Raw genomic sequence first — 20,527 nt, 5'->3', positions numbered from 1 at the left:
ACCACTAATATTGTGACATAAAATGGCGGCAAATATATTAACAAATTTACCAAGAAGTGAGGTCGACATTTAGCGTGGAGACAAATGAAGGCGTTTATGCTTTGTTTTAAAAAACAACTTAAAAATAGTTTTTTATCTTTATATTTTTTCATATAAAGTTGCTGACAAAGTTTATTTTTTTACAAAACAGTTTTTTTTATGTAAATTTAAAGTTAGTTGTGGAAAACTACAAATGTTCAACATGACAAACGTGTAGTGTGTTATAGTTTGTTTAAAAAATAATTCAAAAACCAACGTAAAATGTGTGCTCTTTGAAATAGAAGCTTCTGAGAACGATAACTTAATTTTCAGATTGCCAATTTGCACAGAAACCACATGCTTGTAATTTAAGCAAAAACATTGTAAACAGGACCAAAGAAAGGGGCTGTAATTCTTTTGTGTTTCTACAGGCAAAAATCTAAGAGCGTGCCGTGAGTTGGTTGCTTAGTGTGTTTTACTACTATTACATCCATGCATACGGTCACCAAGTTGCATGTTTTTCTCAGGATTGCATTTCGTTTGATCAATAGTTTTATAATTGTAAAAACAGTTCATAATGATACTATTTTTCATTTAAATGGTATTTAAAAATTGTATTTTTATGGTTTAACCCGCTATTCAAAAACTTCCCTATTTGTTTCTAAACATTTTAAGATTTGTTGCATTTCAAAATAATAATAATAATAATGTAACTGTAACAGGATTCCTTAAATTATTTCAAGATGCAGAACACAACAACGTCAAATGATGCGTGTTTAAGCATCGTTCACAGTCTTATGTGCCACAGGTAGCATTTCAAGCTTTCTTTTTGCTATTAAGAAACCTAAATATCAATTGATATGAGCCAGAATCCTTTGTTTTTTACCATTCGCAGTTAGGCAGATAATTTATTTGCATGAAAAATTTGATTTTTTTTATGAAAAAAGATAATTTGGCGCTGGTCTGAAATCCTACCACAACAAACATTATTTGGGTTAGGGTGCTGGTTAGTGTTTGGGTGGGTTAAGCCAAATTAATAAATAATAAATATAATAATACTTGAACCACCGGCACCCTAACCCAAAAATTGTGTAGTGCCTTAATAATTGTTTTAACGCTGTGGTATGATATTAGGCCAGTCCCCATATCGTTTTCACTATTATAAAATTGTAGTTATTTTTATTGCACATCTGGTTAGTAAACATTCTCGCGATAACGTTCGTCTAATAATTAAGTGTCAATCAAGCGTTATTCGGCGAGCGACCAACGTGTAATGTCTGGTGTGAAGTTCGCAATTGCCCTAAAGTTGCAAAAGTAACATTACATTGTAAAACATGCTGGCCATCCACAAAATGCGCTCTAGGGCTACTTAAGGTCAACTTTAGGCCAATATTCAGCAAGGTTAAGCCGTTATGCACAGTGTAATTGCTAAGTATTCTTAATGTCAATAGTAACTTTGAGATTTTTTTTTATTATTATGTACACATGTTAGCAAATTGTTTGGGCGATTTATTGCTGTGATTGTGGGCCCTGTAGGGTAGATTAGGATTAATCCCTTCCCCAAACAAAATCGAGGTTAAATAATTTAATAAAAATATACTAGGATTCGCTATTCTGGATTCGTTATTCTAGATTCGAAACCTATTATTCTAGAATACCTTGGGATTCTACTTTGAACATCCCTAGTAACAACTAAAACTAACATATTTATTCCATGACTTCTCCAGGCAGGGTGGTGAAAGTGAAACGTTTGCCAAGCGAGCGATTGAAAGTTTGGTGAAAAAGTTAAAAGAAAAGAAGGATGAGCTTGATAGTTTGATCACGGCGATCACAACGAGTGGAGCTCACCCTTCGAAGTGTGTCACCATACAAAGAACATTGGACGGCAGATTACAGGTCCGACTTCACAGGAGTCTGTGTTTAAAAGCAATAAAGTTTAACTAAAATTTTGCAAATTAAGAAACTAAAAGTATTTATAGAATTTAAAACATCTTTTGTGTAATTATTTGAAACTTTTGTTTTTGGTTACAAAGAAGGTTTTAAATGTTATCTTATTTCTCATAAGGGTATTGTTTTTTGTTTTGATGAACTGTATTGTACTTCTAAAGACATAATAAATATACTAGCTATTACTGTTAAATTGTTAAAATACCTTTTAAATGAACTTTGGAGCATAATAATTGGGGGTTTTAGTAAGAATAATATAACCTATAGAAAAGTAGGTAACATTTTGAAAGTTACTGATGAAAATAAATTAAAGATGATAAAAGAGACTTCTTAATGGTTTTGATACTCTTACTATGCACTTTAATGAATAAATGTTGTTTTCTTTTAGTTGTTAACACAAAAATCCTTCTGTGCACAGGTTATTTAGCGACAAAAAGTTTCATGGTACATTTAAAAATCTTTAAATAACCCTAGTGTGTTGTTGCACACAGTTTGATAACCAGTGCTTTAAATATATTTATGTTTGTTAGGTTGCTGGACGAAAGGGCTTTCCGCATGTGATATACGCTCGTCTGTGGCGTTGGCCTGATCTTCACAAGAACGAACTGAAGCATTTAAAGATCTGCAAATATGCGTTCGACTTGAAGTGTGACGCTGTGTGCATCAATCCTTATCATTACGACCGAGTTGTGTCGCCTGGAATCGACCTTTCTGGACTCACACTACAACACACAGGTATGAACTATATTTATTGACACAAACAGCTAACACAAATTAGTAAAAAATTGTCCTTTTTAAATGATTTAATTGAGCTGCTGTGTGGGTGTATTACTGTGTGTGTGCGTCGCAACTTTGACAAAGACTGGCATTATTTTACGGTAACTAGATATTTAAGTTTATTTGTATGTGTATATTTCATATAATGTGAATCTCTGTATAAGAAGGTCGTATTTCAACCCAGTATACCAACTTGATGATCTAACTTTATTGAGTAAATTGTTAAATCTGATGCAATGGTCGTTTGAAAGCCAAAGGCTAGTTCCCGCAGTTCTTCAACACACATATTTTCCTACACAGCTGCTGCAGCTCCGCTTGTAAACACCGACTTCCCCGGTGAGGTTCCAGGCGGTTGGATGGGTCAACCCAAGGACGGGATCGGGCAGGTTTCGGCACAAACGGTTCAACACCCCGCCGTAGATGGCCCCAAACCTGGTAAAAGTATTTATATTTTTCTAATGTTTTTAACATTTTGGCAATGTGTTATTAGTGTTATTTTCTACTACTAATTTCTCTAATAGACAAAAAACAAATGAGACTTTAAATTTACCCAATTTCAGGCCTGTTTGATAATTCGCTTATATGTATAATAAATGTAAAAAAAATACATTAGAGGCTTCCAAGTAGTCTATATATTACACTGTTTGAACAACTTCAAATCAGGGCTGCGGAGTCCAACTCAAGGCTCTTGACAGAGTCGGACTCGGAACTTGAGTAGGAATACAAACTACCTAAGTCCCGAGTCCAACATGCACATGTGCAGTATCAAGTTCGGAACGGATATGCTACATCTGTAATTTGTAAAACAATAGCAAATGGTTGAATATTTTCCAACCACAGATTGTGGGTGGATAAATTATATGACATCCCGATGAGTGGATTGCTGCATATCCACCTTTTTTTTTAATGTGTGGAATACAGGTTGTATAGAGTCTGAGGCAGCCTCGGGGCTCGACGAAATGAACATTCAGTCGGAGTTATTTTTAACCGGCTTTAATCTTAGCTTAACTGTCACAATAATTTTAGGACCAAAATGTTACTGAGACTATTGAAATTATAAAGAGAGCCAGTTTGTTGTGTTGTAATTGTGAAGTGTTTTACCAATTTCTTTACACGCAGGTCCCAGTGCATCGAATGGGATGTCGGAGGTGGGAAGCAGCAGTGGCCTCCACTTTCCACAGCAAAGTGGATCTTTTCACCCCCCTTCGAGCAGTAGTGGAAGCGCAAACGCAAACTCCAACCACTCGCTGGGTAGCGCTGCACAACAGCTCATACAATACAGTCAGAGAAGTAAGTTGAACAACCAGGTTAAATTTTGCAAACCTTGCTTCCAAAAGTTTCCTTAGCAATGGTTCTAAAACTCTCTGTGAAAAAGTTTAAAAGTGCCAGCATCAATACTGGGAAGCCCGCAGTTCCAGAGCTGGAGCTATTATTTCTATAGTTAGATGGAGCCAGAGCCATTTTTAGATTTTGAGAACTTAAGCTATGAAATTTTTATTTGCTCTATCTCAAATGAATTTTAAATTGCTAGTTTTGGCAAATATAACTTAATTCTACCTGTGTTGATGCGACTTTAAAAAAAGTACCTACTGAGCCAGAGCCCTAAAAACGTGGTTTGTGTCTCCAGGCTAAAGCTGGAGTCAATATTATTTTGCAAAAACCTACCAGTAAAGTCAACCCCAACAACTTGGTTGTTCTGCCCCAACAACTTGGTTGTACTGCTTTAGGCTCATTTTCAGAACTAAACTGCTCACAGGTAATGTTTGTTTATATTTTAAAAAATGAATAAGAAATGAAAATCAAGGCAAAAAAAAAACAAGGCAAAAGAAAAATTGCAATCATATGTTAAATTGTTCGTTTCAGCATTGAATGCATTGTTTTTAAGCTCACCTGATTTGTTTCAGACCAGCAGATGTCTTGGCAGGCAGGGAGCACGGCCCAGTACACCCCCGACATGAACAACCCCCTTGCTGCCCCTTATTACCCCTCGGTGACTGACGTTTCTTACCTACCGGTGTCAAACCACCCAGGTATATGCTTCCAACCGTCTTAAACTGTTAACATATTTTGCTAATAAGCTTATTGCATTTTGTATTGTTTTATGCAGTTTTTTTTTTAGTTTTTTCTGTAAAATTATGTAGGCCCTTGCATGACAAACATTTCAAAACACACAAAATTTATAGTTATACAGTAATTTTTAATATTTTCCCTATAATAAATTTTATCTTATTTTTGATAAGATAAAATTTCTGCATCTGAGCGCAAATTGAGGCTAAATTCCTATATTTATTTCGGATCAGCACTGATATCAGACAAGCACTGTTACTATCACTTGGTTGTATATCGGCTCTGATATGATATTTTCGGACAACCACACTCTCTTTTTATTGTAAACAGGAAAACTCAAAGTTTAAAAACCCAAGTAAAACCAGGATCAGACATTTTTTAAAGGAATATAATTGTGTGTTTCTGTTATTTGCAGGTCCCGAGTTCTGGTGTTCGATTACAGCTTACGAGATGGACGTTCAAGTCGGCGAAACATTCAAAGTGCCGTCCTCATGCCCAGCTGTCACAGTTGATGGTTATGTTGACCCCTCAGGTAGGTTTTGAGTGTGAGTGTGTTTGGTATTGGTTGAAGAAATACTCCCAATCAAAATGTAGACCTAGAAGTTTTGAAATTAATATCAATAAAAAACAAATTTCAATTTCTGATATTTTTTTTGTTAAAAATGAAATGATTAAAGATTTATTCGAAACGTTCAAAATGATACCTACTTCTGTATGAGCTTTGATATTCCTATTACGAATTTCTGATATCTTTATTTATTTTTAACATGGTGAGGAACTCTTGAAATTGAACAAAGATTTTTTTGAAAGGTTTAAATTGCTACCAACTTCTGTATGGGTTTTGATATTCTTTCTGTATGGGATATATATCTTATTTAACTGATACTCTTCCGGTCTCTTAATATATATTCATTTAAATGCAATATGTATGACTTGTATCTATTTTTACTGACTTTATCAGTCTCTTTTATTGAGCAATGTTAAATATACACAACCAGCAACTTATTTTGTTGCAGGTGGAAACAGATTTTGTTTGGGCCAACTTTCAAATGTTCATCGGACTGAAGCATCGGAAAAAGCAAGGTAATAAAATATATTCAATGTCACTCAGATGATTCTTATTTTGTGTTTCTTCTTTATTGCTTATACTTGCAGGAAAATATCCAAAAAATATCCCAATACATAAATATTAAACCATGCTAAAAACTCCTTGAAAAGAAAAATAAATGCTGAGTGTGTACGAAAATTTTTCTATTTGCTGTGAAGTTTTCCTAAAAAAGTAATCATTTTCAACACTAACTGATCCCACTTCCCAGACTCCACATTGGCAAGGGAGTCCAGCTTGTGTGCCACGGTGAAGGTGACGTGTGGGTGAAGTGCCTGAGTGATCACGCGGTCTTCGTGCAAAGCTACTACCTCGACAGGGAAGCGGGGAGATCCCCCGGTGACGCGGTGCACAAGATATACCCCAACGCATACATCAAGGTGAGAAGTAGTAGCGTTTATCACAAGATGTACCCCAACGCATACATCAAGGTGAGAAGTAGTAGCGTTTATCACAAGATGTACCCCAACGCATACATCAAGGTGAGAAATAGTAGCGTCTATCACAAGATATATTTCTTTGCCGACATTTTTGATTTTTATTTTGTAAATTGTCTTCTTGACTGACGTAGCACCTTTTACAAGTAAATAATCAGGTGTAAGAATTAATTCAGATTTTTATTAGGGCAAAAACAAGTAAACACGTTAAAAAATGTTAAGTTTAGGCAAAAAAATTTGCAGAAAATTTGTGTTTTATTGAAAGAAACAGTTCCCAGTTTTTCCCGATTTGATTATATCCGATTAAAAATAAATCGCCTTGCTCTATCCAAAAAACAGCCTCTTTAAAACTGCCTTCTAATATATACTTAAAGTATCGGCACTGCCCTAATATTAAGTATTTACAGCGATCATGTAGCTGACAATCACCCTACCTCCACTCCTACTGGTTTCTATAATCTATTTATTTAATATTGATGAAACGACTTAACAACTTATGGCATTTCAAAGTGACTTACACTGGGACATACCAAGTTTTCCAACATTCCTAACTACCTATACCAGTGTTTCTTAAAGAGGTGAATGGTTCGCCCCAGGGTGAAAAAAAAATCCAAATGTCCTCTTTTTCGCATTTCGAGTTAGTTGCTAATACTTTTAACAAGACTTTTAGGTGAGAGGTTGTATTTGCTTCCAAAAAATACTTCAGCCATGAAAGATGCTAAATTTCTGGTTTAAAAAGGGTTTCTAGGGGGGCTCCAAGCAATTTGTAGGGGGGAGGTGAGCTGTAAGTTAATATTTAATTTTTTTGCTATGATTCTCATGGTATCGTTTTGGTTGTACACCACTCCTACAGCGCTGTACAAACTCTGTTTTTGCCAACTTTAACATTAAAACTGTCAAGAAAAGTTTGCGAATGTTCTGTTAAATCTAATTTTGTTTACTTTGTTGAGCACAAAGTCTTTTTGAGTGCCATTGCTTGTTTTCATATCATTTAAGGTATAACGGCCCTATTTAATTTAAATTTTTCTAACTTATAGATAAATGATAAAATTCATCCACCGTTTGAAATATTTTTTATCCATATTTTATATAATTGGATAACAGGCTAGCAACAGGGGGACCAAATGTTTTGCGAAAAGCCTCCTGATTTTACAGTTTAGCGCCAATTTCAACCAATTAAATCCGCGCGACCGAAAACCAACTTCACTATTTTCAAGTTGTCTCAGTGATATTTAATTAAAAATTCTTTGTTTTGTGCTTTTGTTGCTTTATATTTCTGAACACAAGAAATCGTAGATTTGAAATGGTAAAACTTAGCTTGAGCTGATCTTAACAAAAATCGAAACAATCTAAGTCATTTTGCGCTGTTATATATAGGCAAGATAGTTTTATCATATCATGAGGCAAGGGTGAATGAAATCTGGAGATAGATGCTAGGGGTGAACTAAGCTAAAACATTTTAAGAAGCACTGACCTATACCACCTAGTGCTGGGTATGGGCAGCTGTCCAATATAATCAACTATATTGTCATTCAGGTGTTCGACTTGCGCCAGTGCCATCGTCAAATGCAGCAACAAGCCAACACAGCATCAGCAGCAGCCAACGCACAGGCAGCCGCAGTATCAGGCAACATACCGGGGCCTGGGGCTGTGGGGGGAATAGCACCTGCTATAGGTAACTAACTTTTTCATAACTGTGCTATAGGTAACTAACTTGTTCATAACTGTGCTATTGGGCAGGGTTTCCCAAACTGTGGTCCGCGACGACTGCACAGGTGGTCGTGGCGATATGACAAGAAATTAAAAAGTTGGTCGTGGCGATATGACAAGGAATTAAAAAGTCACACATATACGTTGTACAGTACGTACTCTTTCTAAGATAATTGCCGCAGTTCACAGCACAATGATTTCGAAAGCTTTTGCTTTCCAGTATCGTAAATCTTACTTGTTGCGCCTTCGTTCTAGTCAAAATTTGGTTACGTAAAATTCTCGTATTTCTCATTAAAGACGTAATAATATAAATACAGATTTCTTGGCTTAGTAGTTTCTATTTCATAAATAACTCCCAGAATTGATGATTTATGCAGAAAGCAGCAATCGCATCCGTCCAATTGATGCTGTCATTTTTTTGTGTTTTTTTTTGCTTTGTATTGCGGTCCGCGAAAAAACAGATTCACAAATAGTGGTCCTTGGTCCAAAAAAGTTTGTTAAACCCTGCTATAGGTAACTACCTTCCTCCTAACTGTGCTGCTGTGTTAATTATTCCCTCGCAGCCCAATAGAACAACAGAAATTAGTCGTTTAATCAAGGTCATCGTTTGTCCGAGGTCGTGAGTTCGAACCTCACCACAGCGCCGTGGGTAGGCCCTGCTAAACTGATAACGCGGCAAACTGCAAATTGTAAAAGTGGAATAACATATTGTAGAATCGTCCCAACCATGTATTGTTGGTGAATGAGTTATATGACACCTATATAAGTAAATTGCTAAATATCCACCTAGTTTAGTTACGTATGTGGGTGAAATACAAGCTGAAGACTCTGAGCTGAACACAGGACTCGCCAGAATCGGCAAATTGGTTTTATTTTTGACCGGAGCTGTACTCGGTTTTAACAGTGTGTGTTGTATTAAATAAGCAACCGGGGGCTTCAATCAACTGAGAATCTTAAGTTGATTTAATAAACTTTATTGCTTGAGAATGACATTTCTATTTGCTTAAACCTTTGCTTAACGAATACTTCGTCAGTTCAAATAAAGTTAAAAATACCAAGTTTTTGCTAGCTGCTTGTTGTGGGCCCTAGTTGTCCCATCTTACCCTCATCTTACCCATCTTACCCCCACAGGTCTGCCCGGGTTATCGGCAGCAGCAGGGATAGGAGTCGACGACCTCAGAAGACTCTGTATTCTCAGGATGAGTTTTGTGAAGGGATGGGGCCCAGATTACCCGAGGCAGGACATCAAACAAACTCCTTGCTGGATAGAGATACAACTGCACAGGTGAGCACGTCGCTAGGCCACACGCTGTTGCTAGGCCACACGCTGTTGCTAGGCCACACGCTGTTGCTAGGCGACACGCTGTTGCTAGGCGACACGCTGTTGCTAGGCGACACGCTGTTGCTAGGCGACACGCTGTTGCTAGGCCACACGCAGTTGCTAGGCCACGCGCCGTTGCTAGGCCAGCGTCGCCAAGATAATCGTCACAATGTATGTGCTGTTGCTAAGTACAACGTTTTTTATATTTACGTTGCTAGGTGAACGGTTGCTACGTGTGCACTGTTGCTATGGGTACGTTGATATGTGACCTGTTGTTAGGACATTATCGCTAAGCGTTTATAGATAGACCGCTGGTTGCTAGGGATATATTATTATGCGGGGTCAGTTGCTAAGCAACAGGTTGACCAGAGTCCGTTGCTAACCATCTCGTTGGAAAGTTTTACCAAAAACGCGAATTCTACAAAACTTTGGAGCATATTGGTCGGACGTAGCGTATTATGGTCCATGTTTAAAATAAATAAAGATTTATTTGAAAAGTTCCAAATGCTACCTACGTCTGTATGGGCTTTCATTCTTTTGTGGTGGAAACAAGAACTAAATTTTTATTTTGATGCAAGCTGTTGTCCTCAACTATTCTTGTTTGAATCCTTATTTATTTTGCGCAGAGCTCTTCAATTGCTTGACGAGGTTCTGCACACGATGCCCATCGGTGAACCGCATTCACACGACTAACTACACCCACACATAACCCACATATGGTACCTATTATATGGCTGAGGGGTGTTACCCCCCTACAAACTATGACACCGACACTCAAATAGGAAAAGTGTCGATTTTCAATCGTTTATTATTACACATACACCGAGGTGCGATTATTATTGACCCAAGATTTCAAACCTAAGATTCACGAAAATAAAATGTTAACATTTAACCCTTTTTTGTTGTAAAATATCATTAAAATTACTTTATTTACCTGGTTTTCAACATAAACATTCCTTCAGCGGGAAATGGATGAACCGTCAGCCACATTTGAAATCACCCGAAATATTTTTTTTCTCATTAATGTTTCTGCAAAATAATTTTATGCCCCGTCCAAACTTACCAGAGTGTGCTCGATTTTTAATTAATTGTGTTTTATTTTTCAACAATGAACTACTTTTGTTATAATCAGTTTAAATGTGGATTCCAATAATGTGTTTGGTCAATTATAATTGTTTTTTCTATCGTTTGCACTAAATCGATGTCTTATGTTTTTCGCTCCAGCATTGAACAAGAGAAATACCTTCAGAACCAGGCTTTTGCCAATCAATCAATATTCTAGGATTATTTTTCTTTAATACTAGCAAACCCAAATATGTGGTTACTTCATATTTCTTGTCGCAGTATTAACGCATCGTAGTACACTGCCTGTTGTTGCATGAAATCGTTTTTTTTTCTTCATTCTGTAAATATTTCAACCCGTATATAAATGTATTTTCATAAACTAACCCATTTTGCCAATTTATCAAATATATGGTTGGATAATATTAGTGTTACATTCAGTCTAAAATTTAAAACCTGTATTATTTTGCCAAACATTGAAAAAGATCCATTATTTTTTAAATTATAAATATGTACTCGTTGCCGAAATTAGGAAATAATTGGAAGATAAAGGCGTCGTATCTTAAAAAAATGACATCAACAAACAAATAAATTGTGTGTTTTTAGGATAACCTATACCATATTTTCATCACACTATATCGGGCCAAATTTAACGATACCGATATATCGGTAGGAGCAGAATATCGGCCGATATCTGTAAACCGATATATCGGACCGGTCTGTCTCTTGACAAACCTCGGGATCCAGTGATTTAAGTATGACGTCATTATTATTGCGAGTTTCAACCGGTGTGAATATACCCGCATTGTTTCATATTTGCCATTGTTACGTCATTGTAGTACATTGTTTGCCGATGTTTCTCGAGAACACAAATAAACTACAACTTCGCTACGATACTGTGATTGTGGATGAAAGATTCTGCTCTTTGAGCAAAAAACATATTACGTCATAACAAAACTTGGTGAAATTCCTCGGAATAAGATAATCTTCCGCATTTTATGGAGCTATTGGTTTGTCTAATTGCTATTATTTTAAATACGCAAATAAGTATTTTTTCTATTTCATGACAAATTTAACTTTTGATTATATCCGTTAAAAAATACGCATTACGAGTACGGAAAAACTTTATTATGAGCGCCTTTTTCGACCCTTGGATTAAAAAACTAGGTTGTGGCATTTTCCTTGTAAATACGAATTTGTAAAACCTCTGCTTTTGGTTTGCATTGTTTTAGAATCTACGATAAAATCATGTTTTTCGAGTAATTTCAAGTTAAAAATTGGTAAAATAATCTGGTTTTCAGAGTAATTCCTAGTTGTAGTGAAAAGATTCGTTTCATTCTTATTGTGATTCCCAAAATGAGCCTAAATTTGTTTGAATTCTAGCCTCGCCTATGACATGACTTGAGTCATGTGTTTTTTTAAATAACTCGACTTTAGTCCTTTGGAAAAATAACTTGACTTGGACTTAAGTCATTGTGAATTTTTGAAATTAAGTGTTTTCATTCAACAATTTTTAATGAAATTTTTTTGTTTTTTTGTTTTTTTTATTTCCGCGTGCTATATGATGCGTTTTTTGGCTTATAATAATAATCGGACGAATTTATCAATTTTAATACTTGAGCGTTTTATTTTTGTGTCAATGTTCGATTGGGCCTTTCAGAAATGACCTGTTTACTACACTGTCGTCTACTACCAATAAATGTTGAAAGCCATAGCGAAACTGCTCCATACAAAGAACTCGTTTTGCTAACCAAGAAGAAGTTTGCACAAAGACTGAGTACGTAAAAATCAGCATAATATGCCATAGGCGGATATCACTCGAATCAAAACGACGGTATAGCTTTTCATCAAGACTTTGTTGTGACGGTAAAAAATATGGGGCGTTTTGCAAATTTATCTGAAATTAATAAACTAAAGCTACATTTAAACCATTTTCTCGGATAACCAGATTCTTTTTTAGACACCTGCATAATTCTGTAAACGGTTTTTATAATTTTTATGTTTTATAATATTTCGGTTAAGAACAACTTTTGGTAATAAGTGTACAGATGGCGTTCTAAAAGTGACGATAATTGCATTAAACCAGGTTGCTGAATATGCTTCTATTTCTAATATACTGTTATAGAACAGTAGCAGACAGTAAATTTGCTCTAGGAGGCAGTTTGGCAAAATAGAAAATTTGCCATTTTGAGTTAAAAAATGGGCTTTTCTAATGCGAGTAACCGGTAACCTAGTTTAAAAGCAGTTTTTAAACTCAAATAAAGTTAAAATATTTGAATTAGTTCTACTTATTTCATAAATTCCTTTTTTATTTATGTTTTTGTTGAAATTATCCAAGAGATAACTAAACGTTAGGAAACTTTAAAGTTTAACCGCACCTAAATCAATGTTATTTATGTATCTGGTGAATGTGTCACAGAGTCGTCACGCTTGACTTCCGCGTAGCCAAGTGGTCGCGGTTGACTGATCACTGATAGAACCTTGCCCAAAGCTGCAGTCGTTCAGTAAACAAGGTACAGTTTGCTTAAATCTTGTGTAGCTCGTCGTGTTGTATTTAGTGCTTGGTTGTGTGGGGTTTAATTAGGCAGCGTTTATAAGCTGTATAGACTAAGGCAAGCATAAAGATTAATAGAGTTTGCTTTGCACTAAGTTGAAAGCCTGAATGCCTGTCAAGAAATAATTAAAAAGTGCGAATATCAAATCCCATACAGAAGCGCATTTTGTAAACGTATTAAGTAAATCTTAAGATAATATCTGGAGAGACTGGAGGTTGTAGTTAGACGTAAAAATAACGTTGAAAGTTATTCGCAACGTTCACGAAATGATATCTACTTGTGAGCAATATGCGTTACTTCCGCTGTCGCATGCAATGCGCGTTGTCACATATTTTTCACTTCAGCTCACTTCACAGCAAATTTATTTCTTAAAACCAAAAGCCGTTTACATTACAAGTAGTAGCTATTGCATTGTTAACAAACAATAGGGTATTATGACAAAGCTACCATATCGTTTTATTTCTAAGAAATGTACCAAAGAGTTGATTTTTTTGAATTTTTAACAAAGAAACAATGTTATAGCAAACCCATTTATTTGATTTTTATTTTCAAGGGAATATCCGCAATGAAAATTACCTTATATCAGCCGTCCTTATATTGTGTGGTTGAGCAGTGGCAGCCCTGCTTGGATGTTCAGCAATAATATTTGTAATCACTGCTTCTCAGCAACGATACGAATAGATTGTAGTTTAATAACGGCGAAAATATTGTGCAGTGGCTACAGCAGGTTGAAAGCAGATAATTTACAGTCACGCATGTAAATTTACACATGTGACGTAACACGCTACGTCATAGCGTGACGTTTAAATATTTAACTTTTTGAAACCTGAGGTACTTTCGATGTCGCGCACAAATATGGAACTGAAATATTAGTTCAAATACATTCGGGGATGGTTGGGCGTTCTGGTTAAAAAAAAAAATTGGCAGCCAGCAAAACTTAATTCACCAGAACGCCGTTTTTACTCTACCACTGGGCTACTACAAGCATTGCGTTTGTTAGCAAACAGTACCCCTCATTGTGACGTCAGAAATCACGTTCGTTTGTTTGCAGAACGTTGTGGAAAATTGTTCAGGCAAGGTCAAATGTATAGCTTCAAGGTCGTTGCTTTAGCCTTTAGTGTGTTTGAAAACTTTGACGTGGACGTGGTTCAGTGCTAGCTTTAAGAAATTTTCTTTCGCGTTTAGATTCCTACCACAGCGTACAAATAAATAGGAAATCAACCCATATCATTTGGGTTAGGCTGCAAGTTAGTGTTTGGTTTCGGGTGGCGGGGTGGGTCAAGTATTTTTATATTTATCTCCCAGTTTTCAATTTCAATTTTAGCGACTGGTCGTTACTCTTACCTAAAAAGAGTAGTAGGATTCCAGACGAGCGCCCAATTTTCTGGTTTTAATTTTCTACCCTTGATACATTTATCCAGGTTTATTGCTGAGAGATGGCTGCATTTGCGGTTCTATGTTTTTGTGTAATTGCGCAACTAGAGGGAGACTGGCAATTACGTTGTTCAAATCTGTAGTTTTCAGCCTAAAAAACAAATTGTTTAACTTTAAATTGTTTTTTTTTTTCAAATTACGTGTAAGTGATGTCAAAAACTTCGCATTTCATTCTGACGCACAAACCGTTACCCGATATTTTTGGGGGATTCAAAATGACGCAATTTCTATGGTCGACAAACTTGTGCAAATGTATCTTTATTGTTTGGAGCATAATGGTTGGAGGTTGTAGTAAGACGTAATAAGAATATCAAAGCCCATACAGAAGTAGGGAGCATTTTGAATGTTTCGAATAACTCTTTATTCATTTTCAACATAGTATGTTAAAAATGAAAGCTATGTTGAAAATGAATAAAGGAGTTATTCGAAACGTCCAAAATGCTACCTACTTCTGTATGGGCTTTGATATTCTTATTATATCTTTATTGTGTTGCAGGTTTTAAAATTAAAATATGCTTTAACGTTAAAACATCTTGATTTTTTTATTGTTAATTTACTATTTTTTTTAAGATAAAAATTTCTCTGTTTAAACGCAAATCGTAGCTGGAATTATTATATCACCCCAGTATCGGACGAGTACCGATACCACCGGTTGGTATCGAGTACCGGCTCCGATACGAAATTATCCGTAATCGCTACTTGTTACGTCACGACACACGACGCACGTGATAAGCTGGAATAACAAAAACAATAAATCTTGATTAAAAAGCCAATCTACCTAACTTTCATTCTGATCCAACAGCTTAACACAGCAAAGCGCACATTCGCTACCGAGTAAAAATATGAAGGAATGATATTGCCGGGTCAGCTATTGATGCTTTTAATTGATTTACCAACAATCAGGTCTTACGACTGAAGAAAACCTTCTGTGTGTTTGTTCAGCAATGGGTCTTTAGCGAGTAGCATCAAATTGTTGATGCCGACTTTAGCATTCTTTAGTTTCCCGATATCCAATGTCTCTTGTGTCCAGAAAGTTGCACAAAAACGAAATGTTAGAGTTTTACGGTTAATTGTTTTTATTATATATTTTAAAATAGAAACAAACCCAAATAAAAAAACACTTCCTAACAAGAGTATTAAGTAAAGTTGGCATTATTTCGAGATTTGACAAAGCTTGATATAACATGAGGGTGGTTGTTGTTGGGGGAGGGGTGATCGGTCTCTCAACAGCCCTCTCCCTCACCCAAGAGTTCCCTGATTGTGACGTCACTGTGGTGTCGAAGGCGTTCTTCCCCGACAGCGACGGTTTGACAAGGTACGGTGTCAAAATTATCAGTTTGAATGTTTCGTGGTTTGCAAATCATCATTAACCTGCGGAGTCGGTTTAAAACCATTCGATTTCGACGCCAGAGCCCTCCCCCAACCACGGTTTTTGGTGGATAGAGCAAAATTTGCTTTCCACATTTATAAAAGTTAAGCCGTTTAACGTGATCAAAATTGGGTCCTTTTCTCTTACGAAAAGTCGAAAAGTGCCCTAAAGTTATCGAATAGTCAAAACCATGGCATTGTGCACATTTATCGAATATCACAATTTGAACTAAGTTAAATCCACTTACTTTGCTAACCATTTTAACAACTTTTTACTTAATGTGTTAACTTTTTCCAAATTCAAATAATCATATAATTTTACCGGCAATTTTTTTTTTTTTAATCTGTAAATTTTCGCATTTTAACCACCAGTTGGTCTTTTTGTAAAATGTTGTTTTTGTCAAACATATTAATTGTTTATTTAATCCACCAAAATTATTTGACACTTTGTTTTTCTCCAGTGTTCACGGGTTTGGGATAATCGCGATACGCAGTGTTAGCTCAACCGTATCGCCTCAAGCTGTCACGTGGGTGTCCGAAACGCGGGAACATTACGCGCGAAACCACCCGAGCGTGTCGGAACAAGCTGGTATCCGGCTGAGGGACGTTCTACTTTTGTTCAAGGTCCAAACTGAAGAAGAACTGAACGAAATACGTGAGTTGCTGGCAAAGTAACTTAACAAAACGATAAGATTTGGTTCACCAGTTTTTGTAAGTTTAACACAAAAAATATCCTAAAATAAGTGAACATAGAATTTAATTAACTATAAATGTGATTGCACAAAGTTTGACAATTTACATTTAATAACAACATCGCATATTTTACTAACAGTGTTAGAGCGGCACATCCGTGACTCTTACTGACGGTCATTAAGAGTTAGTTCAGGGGTCGGGAGCCTATGGCTCTTTTTGTGACGTCATATGGCTCTTTCTTGCAGATATATCTAAGCTATCATTACTCAGCATGATTTGAATAAAACTCCACGCGGCAACGGTCGCTTTTCTAACTTTATTTTTCCTTTTTTAACACACATAGTGGTAAATTTTTCGGCGATTTGCGCGAATCCTATTTGCGTTTTCGGGTTTGTTAACCGCTGAATGATTTTTTCGTGCTTAGTATGTGCTGTCTTTTAAAGAAAACAACATAAAGGGCCCTGTTCAAACTCCTATTTTCTCCAATATCTAACTAGATGTAAAAAAAAGTATTATATTCTCTCATGGAAATACAACCAGAAGATTTGAGTTTTATGTCTCCCTAAGCTGGAAAGGTTCCCCTGAGTTAGATGTAGGGATGTCCAAACTTATTCCGGTATCTAGACCCGATATTTTGAACAAAAAAAAAAAGCCGTCTGACCGATACTAAATGACGTCATCACTAGGCTCAGCAAGCAAAAAAAGAATTGTGATTTACCAGGTTATTCGGCTCAAATTTGCTTTAACGTTGAGCAGTTTGGTTACACTAAGTTGGTACTTTTTTTCGATAAATAACATTTAAAAGGAGATATTGCAGCATTGGAACTTAAAACACGTTTTTCGGAGGTATTTTGAGCACAGTTTGCAATCTCGTTGGTTAGAGACAAGCTGTAGCATTATGCGAGCACTTGGTGTGTATGGTTATTTGCCGTATACTGATTGTCGTTCTGTCCAATAAACGTCTTGCTCGAGAAAGTTAAGTCATTCCTATCTTTAGCAGATACTTTGGGCATTGTGTCCCGAACTAGACTGCGACAAAATTTAATTTCGGATCGGCACCGCCCCTGAGCAACAGCTTGCCCTTATATAGTCGAATAATCTATTGTTTAGAATAACTTAAATCTACCTGACTGGGACTTGTTTCCTAATCACTTATTCACAACACTGGTCCATGACGTGTTATGAAATCAATAAGGGATCTTAGATTGGTTTTACTTTTTTATTTTTATTTATTTGATCTATCGTGATCTATAATTACAAACGCTCTTTACTTTCTAAAGTTCCTGAAAACTTTCGTCGCGCCCAGTTGTTCGGCCCCGCCACCCAGCGGCAGCTCGACTCTATATCGCACTTGTCGGAAGGTGGCGCCCAAGACCTCATATTTCCTTCTGCGAAACCCGGAAGCGAGATAATGGCGTTCAGCGCGCCGAGTTTCGTGATTGACAGCAGCAGATTCCTGCCGTGGATGAGAAACCAGCTGGACGCTCTTGTGACCAGGTGAGACGCTATGACCAAGTGTTCATGTCACCTTGAGGTTCCCGAAAACGTTTTGTAAGAGTTTGTAAGGAAATTTGGAGATCGTTTTTTTTTTAAAAAGAACAAAAATAAACAAAATCTAACTCGTAAAACGGAATAAATGCCATTCAAACAAAATAAAACAAATACAACAGCTCTAATATGCTTATACAGTTAATTGTACATGTTTTAAAGCAATTTTAGCGCATTTTTTAGAAAATAAAATTGGATCTTTTGCCTAAAATTGTAACAACCTTAAAACTCTCAATAAAATTGCATTATTTACAATTATTTCTTATTTTTAAGCAAAGGGAAGAAACAAGTTCATTTTGTTTCGCGCGAAGTCGCAGGATTCGACGAGTTAATGGACGATTGTGACGTCATAATAAACTGTTCTGGAATGGGAGCAGCAAAGTTGGCGAATGACCCCAACATGACCCCAGTTCGAGGTGAGATTTCATCGAAGTCTGTAGTTTTTAGCTGTACATATAAATATGTCGGTTTAAACTTTGTAATACGAAGTTTCTACAAATAATAAGGAACATCGTTTTATGCAAATTAATTTTAACGTAAAGTTTAGTGGCAGATGGTTGTAGCCATGGAACAAATACCAAGTTTATTCATAAAATTCATTGTTTAATTTACTTGTTTTCTAAACCAATTTGCAATATCAAAATAGTTGTGAGATGTAGATAAAAACCAGGTAAAAGTTCAAATGGCGGTTCTAAATATTTAAACCACCTTTTTGTTTTACCACACATGGGATTTTTTCAAGTTTATTCACATTTTATTCATTTTTAAAAAAATTACAGGCTTTTTATTAGAAACTAAAATCCCTCACTCTACGACATGCAGCCGATCTTGGCAATTCCGATACTTGTAGTTTTAAACTTTATTTAGACTTTCCTCTCTTTGTCAAAGTCCGTCATTTATAAGTTCTTAAGAGCAATATATTTCGCCACAAAATAGGACATTGTCAGTTTGTAAGAAATCAAAAAAAAACATGAACTGGTTGGTAGCAATTAAAAGTAAAAGGTGCCGTAGAACCAAAAGCAACGTTTCGTGGCATGAGTAAATGTAATTCATGGAAAACTTGAAGTTAGTTCACATACTGATACTGCCCTAATATCGGACGAGTATCGAAACCACCACTTGGTATCGGGTATCGGTTCTGATCCGATATTATCGGACATCCCTAGTTGAAACTTGTGGTTGTTCCAGGTCAGTACATCAACATCGAGACTTCACTTGAAGTGGATTCTGTCGTCGCAGCTTCGGAGACGCTAGTCTGCCCCAGGGTGGGTAACATTGTGCTAGGGGGGGTTTACCAGGGGGGTCGGGACTCCACCCAAGTCGACCCCAAAGACACCGAGTCCATCCTGCGACGATGTGAGGTTTTATTTCCCGCCATTAAAGGCAAGAAAATCCTCGGAGTTGAAGTCGGGATTCGCCCGGCCAGGTTCGGAGGCGCTCGGGTCGCGCTTGAGTGGTTGCGAGCAGATCCGAAGCCAGGTTCGCGGATCCGAAGTTGCGCGAAGTTGTTCCCTGTGGTGCATAACTACGGTCACGGTGGATGGGGGTTTTCGGTGCATTGGGGGTGTGGCAGGGAGGCGTGTTCGCTTGTGAGGAAAGCTTTATCAGCTGACTCAAAGCTGTGAGGTGGCAGAATTAGGATAATTTCAAATAGCGTCTGGGAGGTAATTTTTTTAAGGTTTATTGAAATTAACTTCTTTCAAACCAGGGCTGCAAAGTCCGTTCAAAACAACCCGACTCTGACTCCGCAGCCCTTTTTGAAACTTTTCTACTTTGTTTTAAATTCATTTTTAATATTAAACATATTAATAAACCGCTGTTTTTCAATATGTTTTGTACTTTTACATTTATGCTCCTAATAAAATAATATTTGCGACCTAATCTGTCGCGAAAATAAGGTATTTGATATGTTTGTATAGTTCACTAGAAATTATTGTTTTATTTACTCCTCAAAGATCCTGTTTCTTTTGTGCTTTGGTTGCCAATGTGGTTTAAACACTGTTCAAATCTACTTGCAAAGCTCTATTTTCAGTAATCTAATTGTTTCTTTTAAACTACAACAAACAAACAATCCCTATTGTATTGTCATATAGGCATAAGAAGCCATTTCTGTCGAAACAAACATAGTAAGTCGGTATTTATGTTTGTTATCCGCATTTTATGATTTTTATTACTGTATTCGTAATATCCAACAACCAGTGGTGAAACGTCAGCGGAAGCGTTACTGAATACCGTACGCCGTAAAATATTTTTTACTTGGTTTTATCCAACCATCTCCATTGAATCTAGGTTTTCAGTTCATATTTGTGCGCTGCATCGAACGATAACCTCATGTTTTCTAATGCTGCTTGTTTTTTCTTTATGACTTTGTGATGTCACGATATGATGAACTTTGTGACGTCATGTTATGACGTAACTTTGTGACGTCATTTCTGATAATTTGAATCCGTTGCGATAAAAATACTCCACTTACATCCGCGCAATG

At 36.5% G+C, this 20,527-nt stretch overlaps 2 protein-coding genes across 2 annotated transcripts; both read left to right on the top strand.

The window, feature by feature from the left end:
* Positions 1-132: 132 nt before the first annotated feature.
* On the top strand, positions 133-11,329 carry LOC146137170 (SMAD family member 4-like). The gene is made up of 12 exons (XM_083393316.1): positions 133-826; positions 1,746-1,914; positions 2,496-2,700; positions 3,043-3,177; positions 3,862-4,032; positions 4,647-4,772; positions 5,225-5,341; positions 5,826-5,892; positions 6,126-6,294; positions 7,888-8,026; positions 9,193-9,346; positions 10,009-11,329. The coding sequence occupies exons 1-12, from the start codon at positions 762-764 to the stop codon at positions 10,073-10,075; spliced, it is 1,584 nt and encodes a 527-aa protein (XP_083249442.1). The 5' UTR covers positions 133-761; the 3' UTR covers positions 10,076-11,329.
* Positions 11,330-15,537: 4,208 nt separating this feature from the next.
* On the top strand, positions 15,538-20,271 carry LOC146137169 (D-aspartate oxidase-like). The gene is made up of 5 exons (XM_083394112.1): positions 15,538-15,748; positions 16,263-16,456; positions 17,775-17,991; positions 18,316-18,458; positions 19,231-20,271. The coding sequence occupies exons 1-5, from the start codon at positions 15,618-15,620 to the stop codon at positions 19,665-19,667; spliced, it is 1,122 nt and encodes a 373-aa protein (XP_083250238.1). The 5' UTR covers positions 15,538-15,617; the 3' UTR covers positions 19,668-20,271.
* The last annotated feature ends 256 nt before the right edge of the window (positions 20,272-20,527 follow it).

This window comes from Ascidiella aspersa, chromosome 7 (assembly GCF_963924565.1).
Source record: "Ascidiella aspersa chromosome 7, kaAscAspe10.2, whole genome shotgun sequence".
Classification (NCBI taxonomy): Eukaryota; Metazoa; Chordata; class Ascidiacea; order Phlebobranchia; family Ascidiidae; genus Ascidiella; species Ascidiella aspersa.
The sequence above is the reverse complement of the archived record's forward strand: the minus strand, read 5'-3'. Positions and strand labels throughout refer to the sequence as shown.

Bases quoted from the DNA above. Each gene is read 5' to 3' on its own strand.
- LOC146137170 (XM_083393316.1), top strand. From the start codon at position 762: ATGCAGAACACAACAACGTCAAATGATGCGTGTTTAAGCATCGTTCAC. The intron at 2,701-3,042 runs GTATGAACTATA...TTTCCTACACAG, and splicing joins ACTCACACTACAACACACAG to CTGCTGCAGCTCCGCTTGTA. The intron at 8,027-9,192 runs GTAACTAACTTT...TTACCCCCACAG, and splicing joins GGGAATAGCACCTGCTATAG to GTCTGCCCGGGTTATCGGCA.
- LOC146137169 (XM_083394112.1), top strand. From the start codon at position 15,618: ATGAGGGTGGTTGTTGTTGGGGGAGGGGTGATCGGTCTCTCAACAGCC. The intron at 16,457-17,774 runs GTGAGTTGCTGG...TACTTTCTAAAG, and splicing joins AGAAGAACTGAACGAAATAC to TTCCTGAAAACTTTCGTCGC. The intron at 18,459-19,230 runs GTGAGATTTCAT...TGGTTGTTCCAG, and splicing joins CAACATGACCCCAGTTCGAG to GTCAGTACATCAACATCGAG.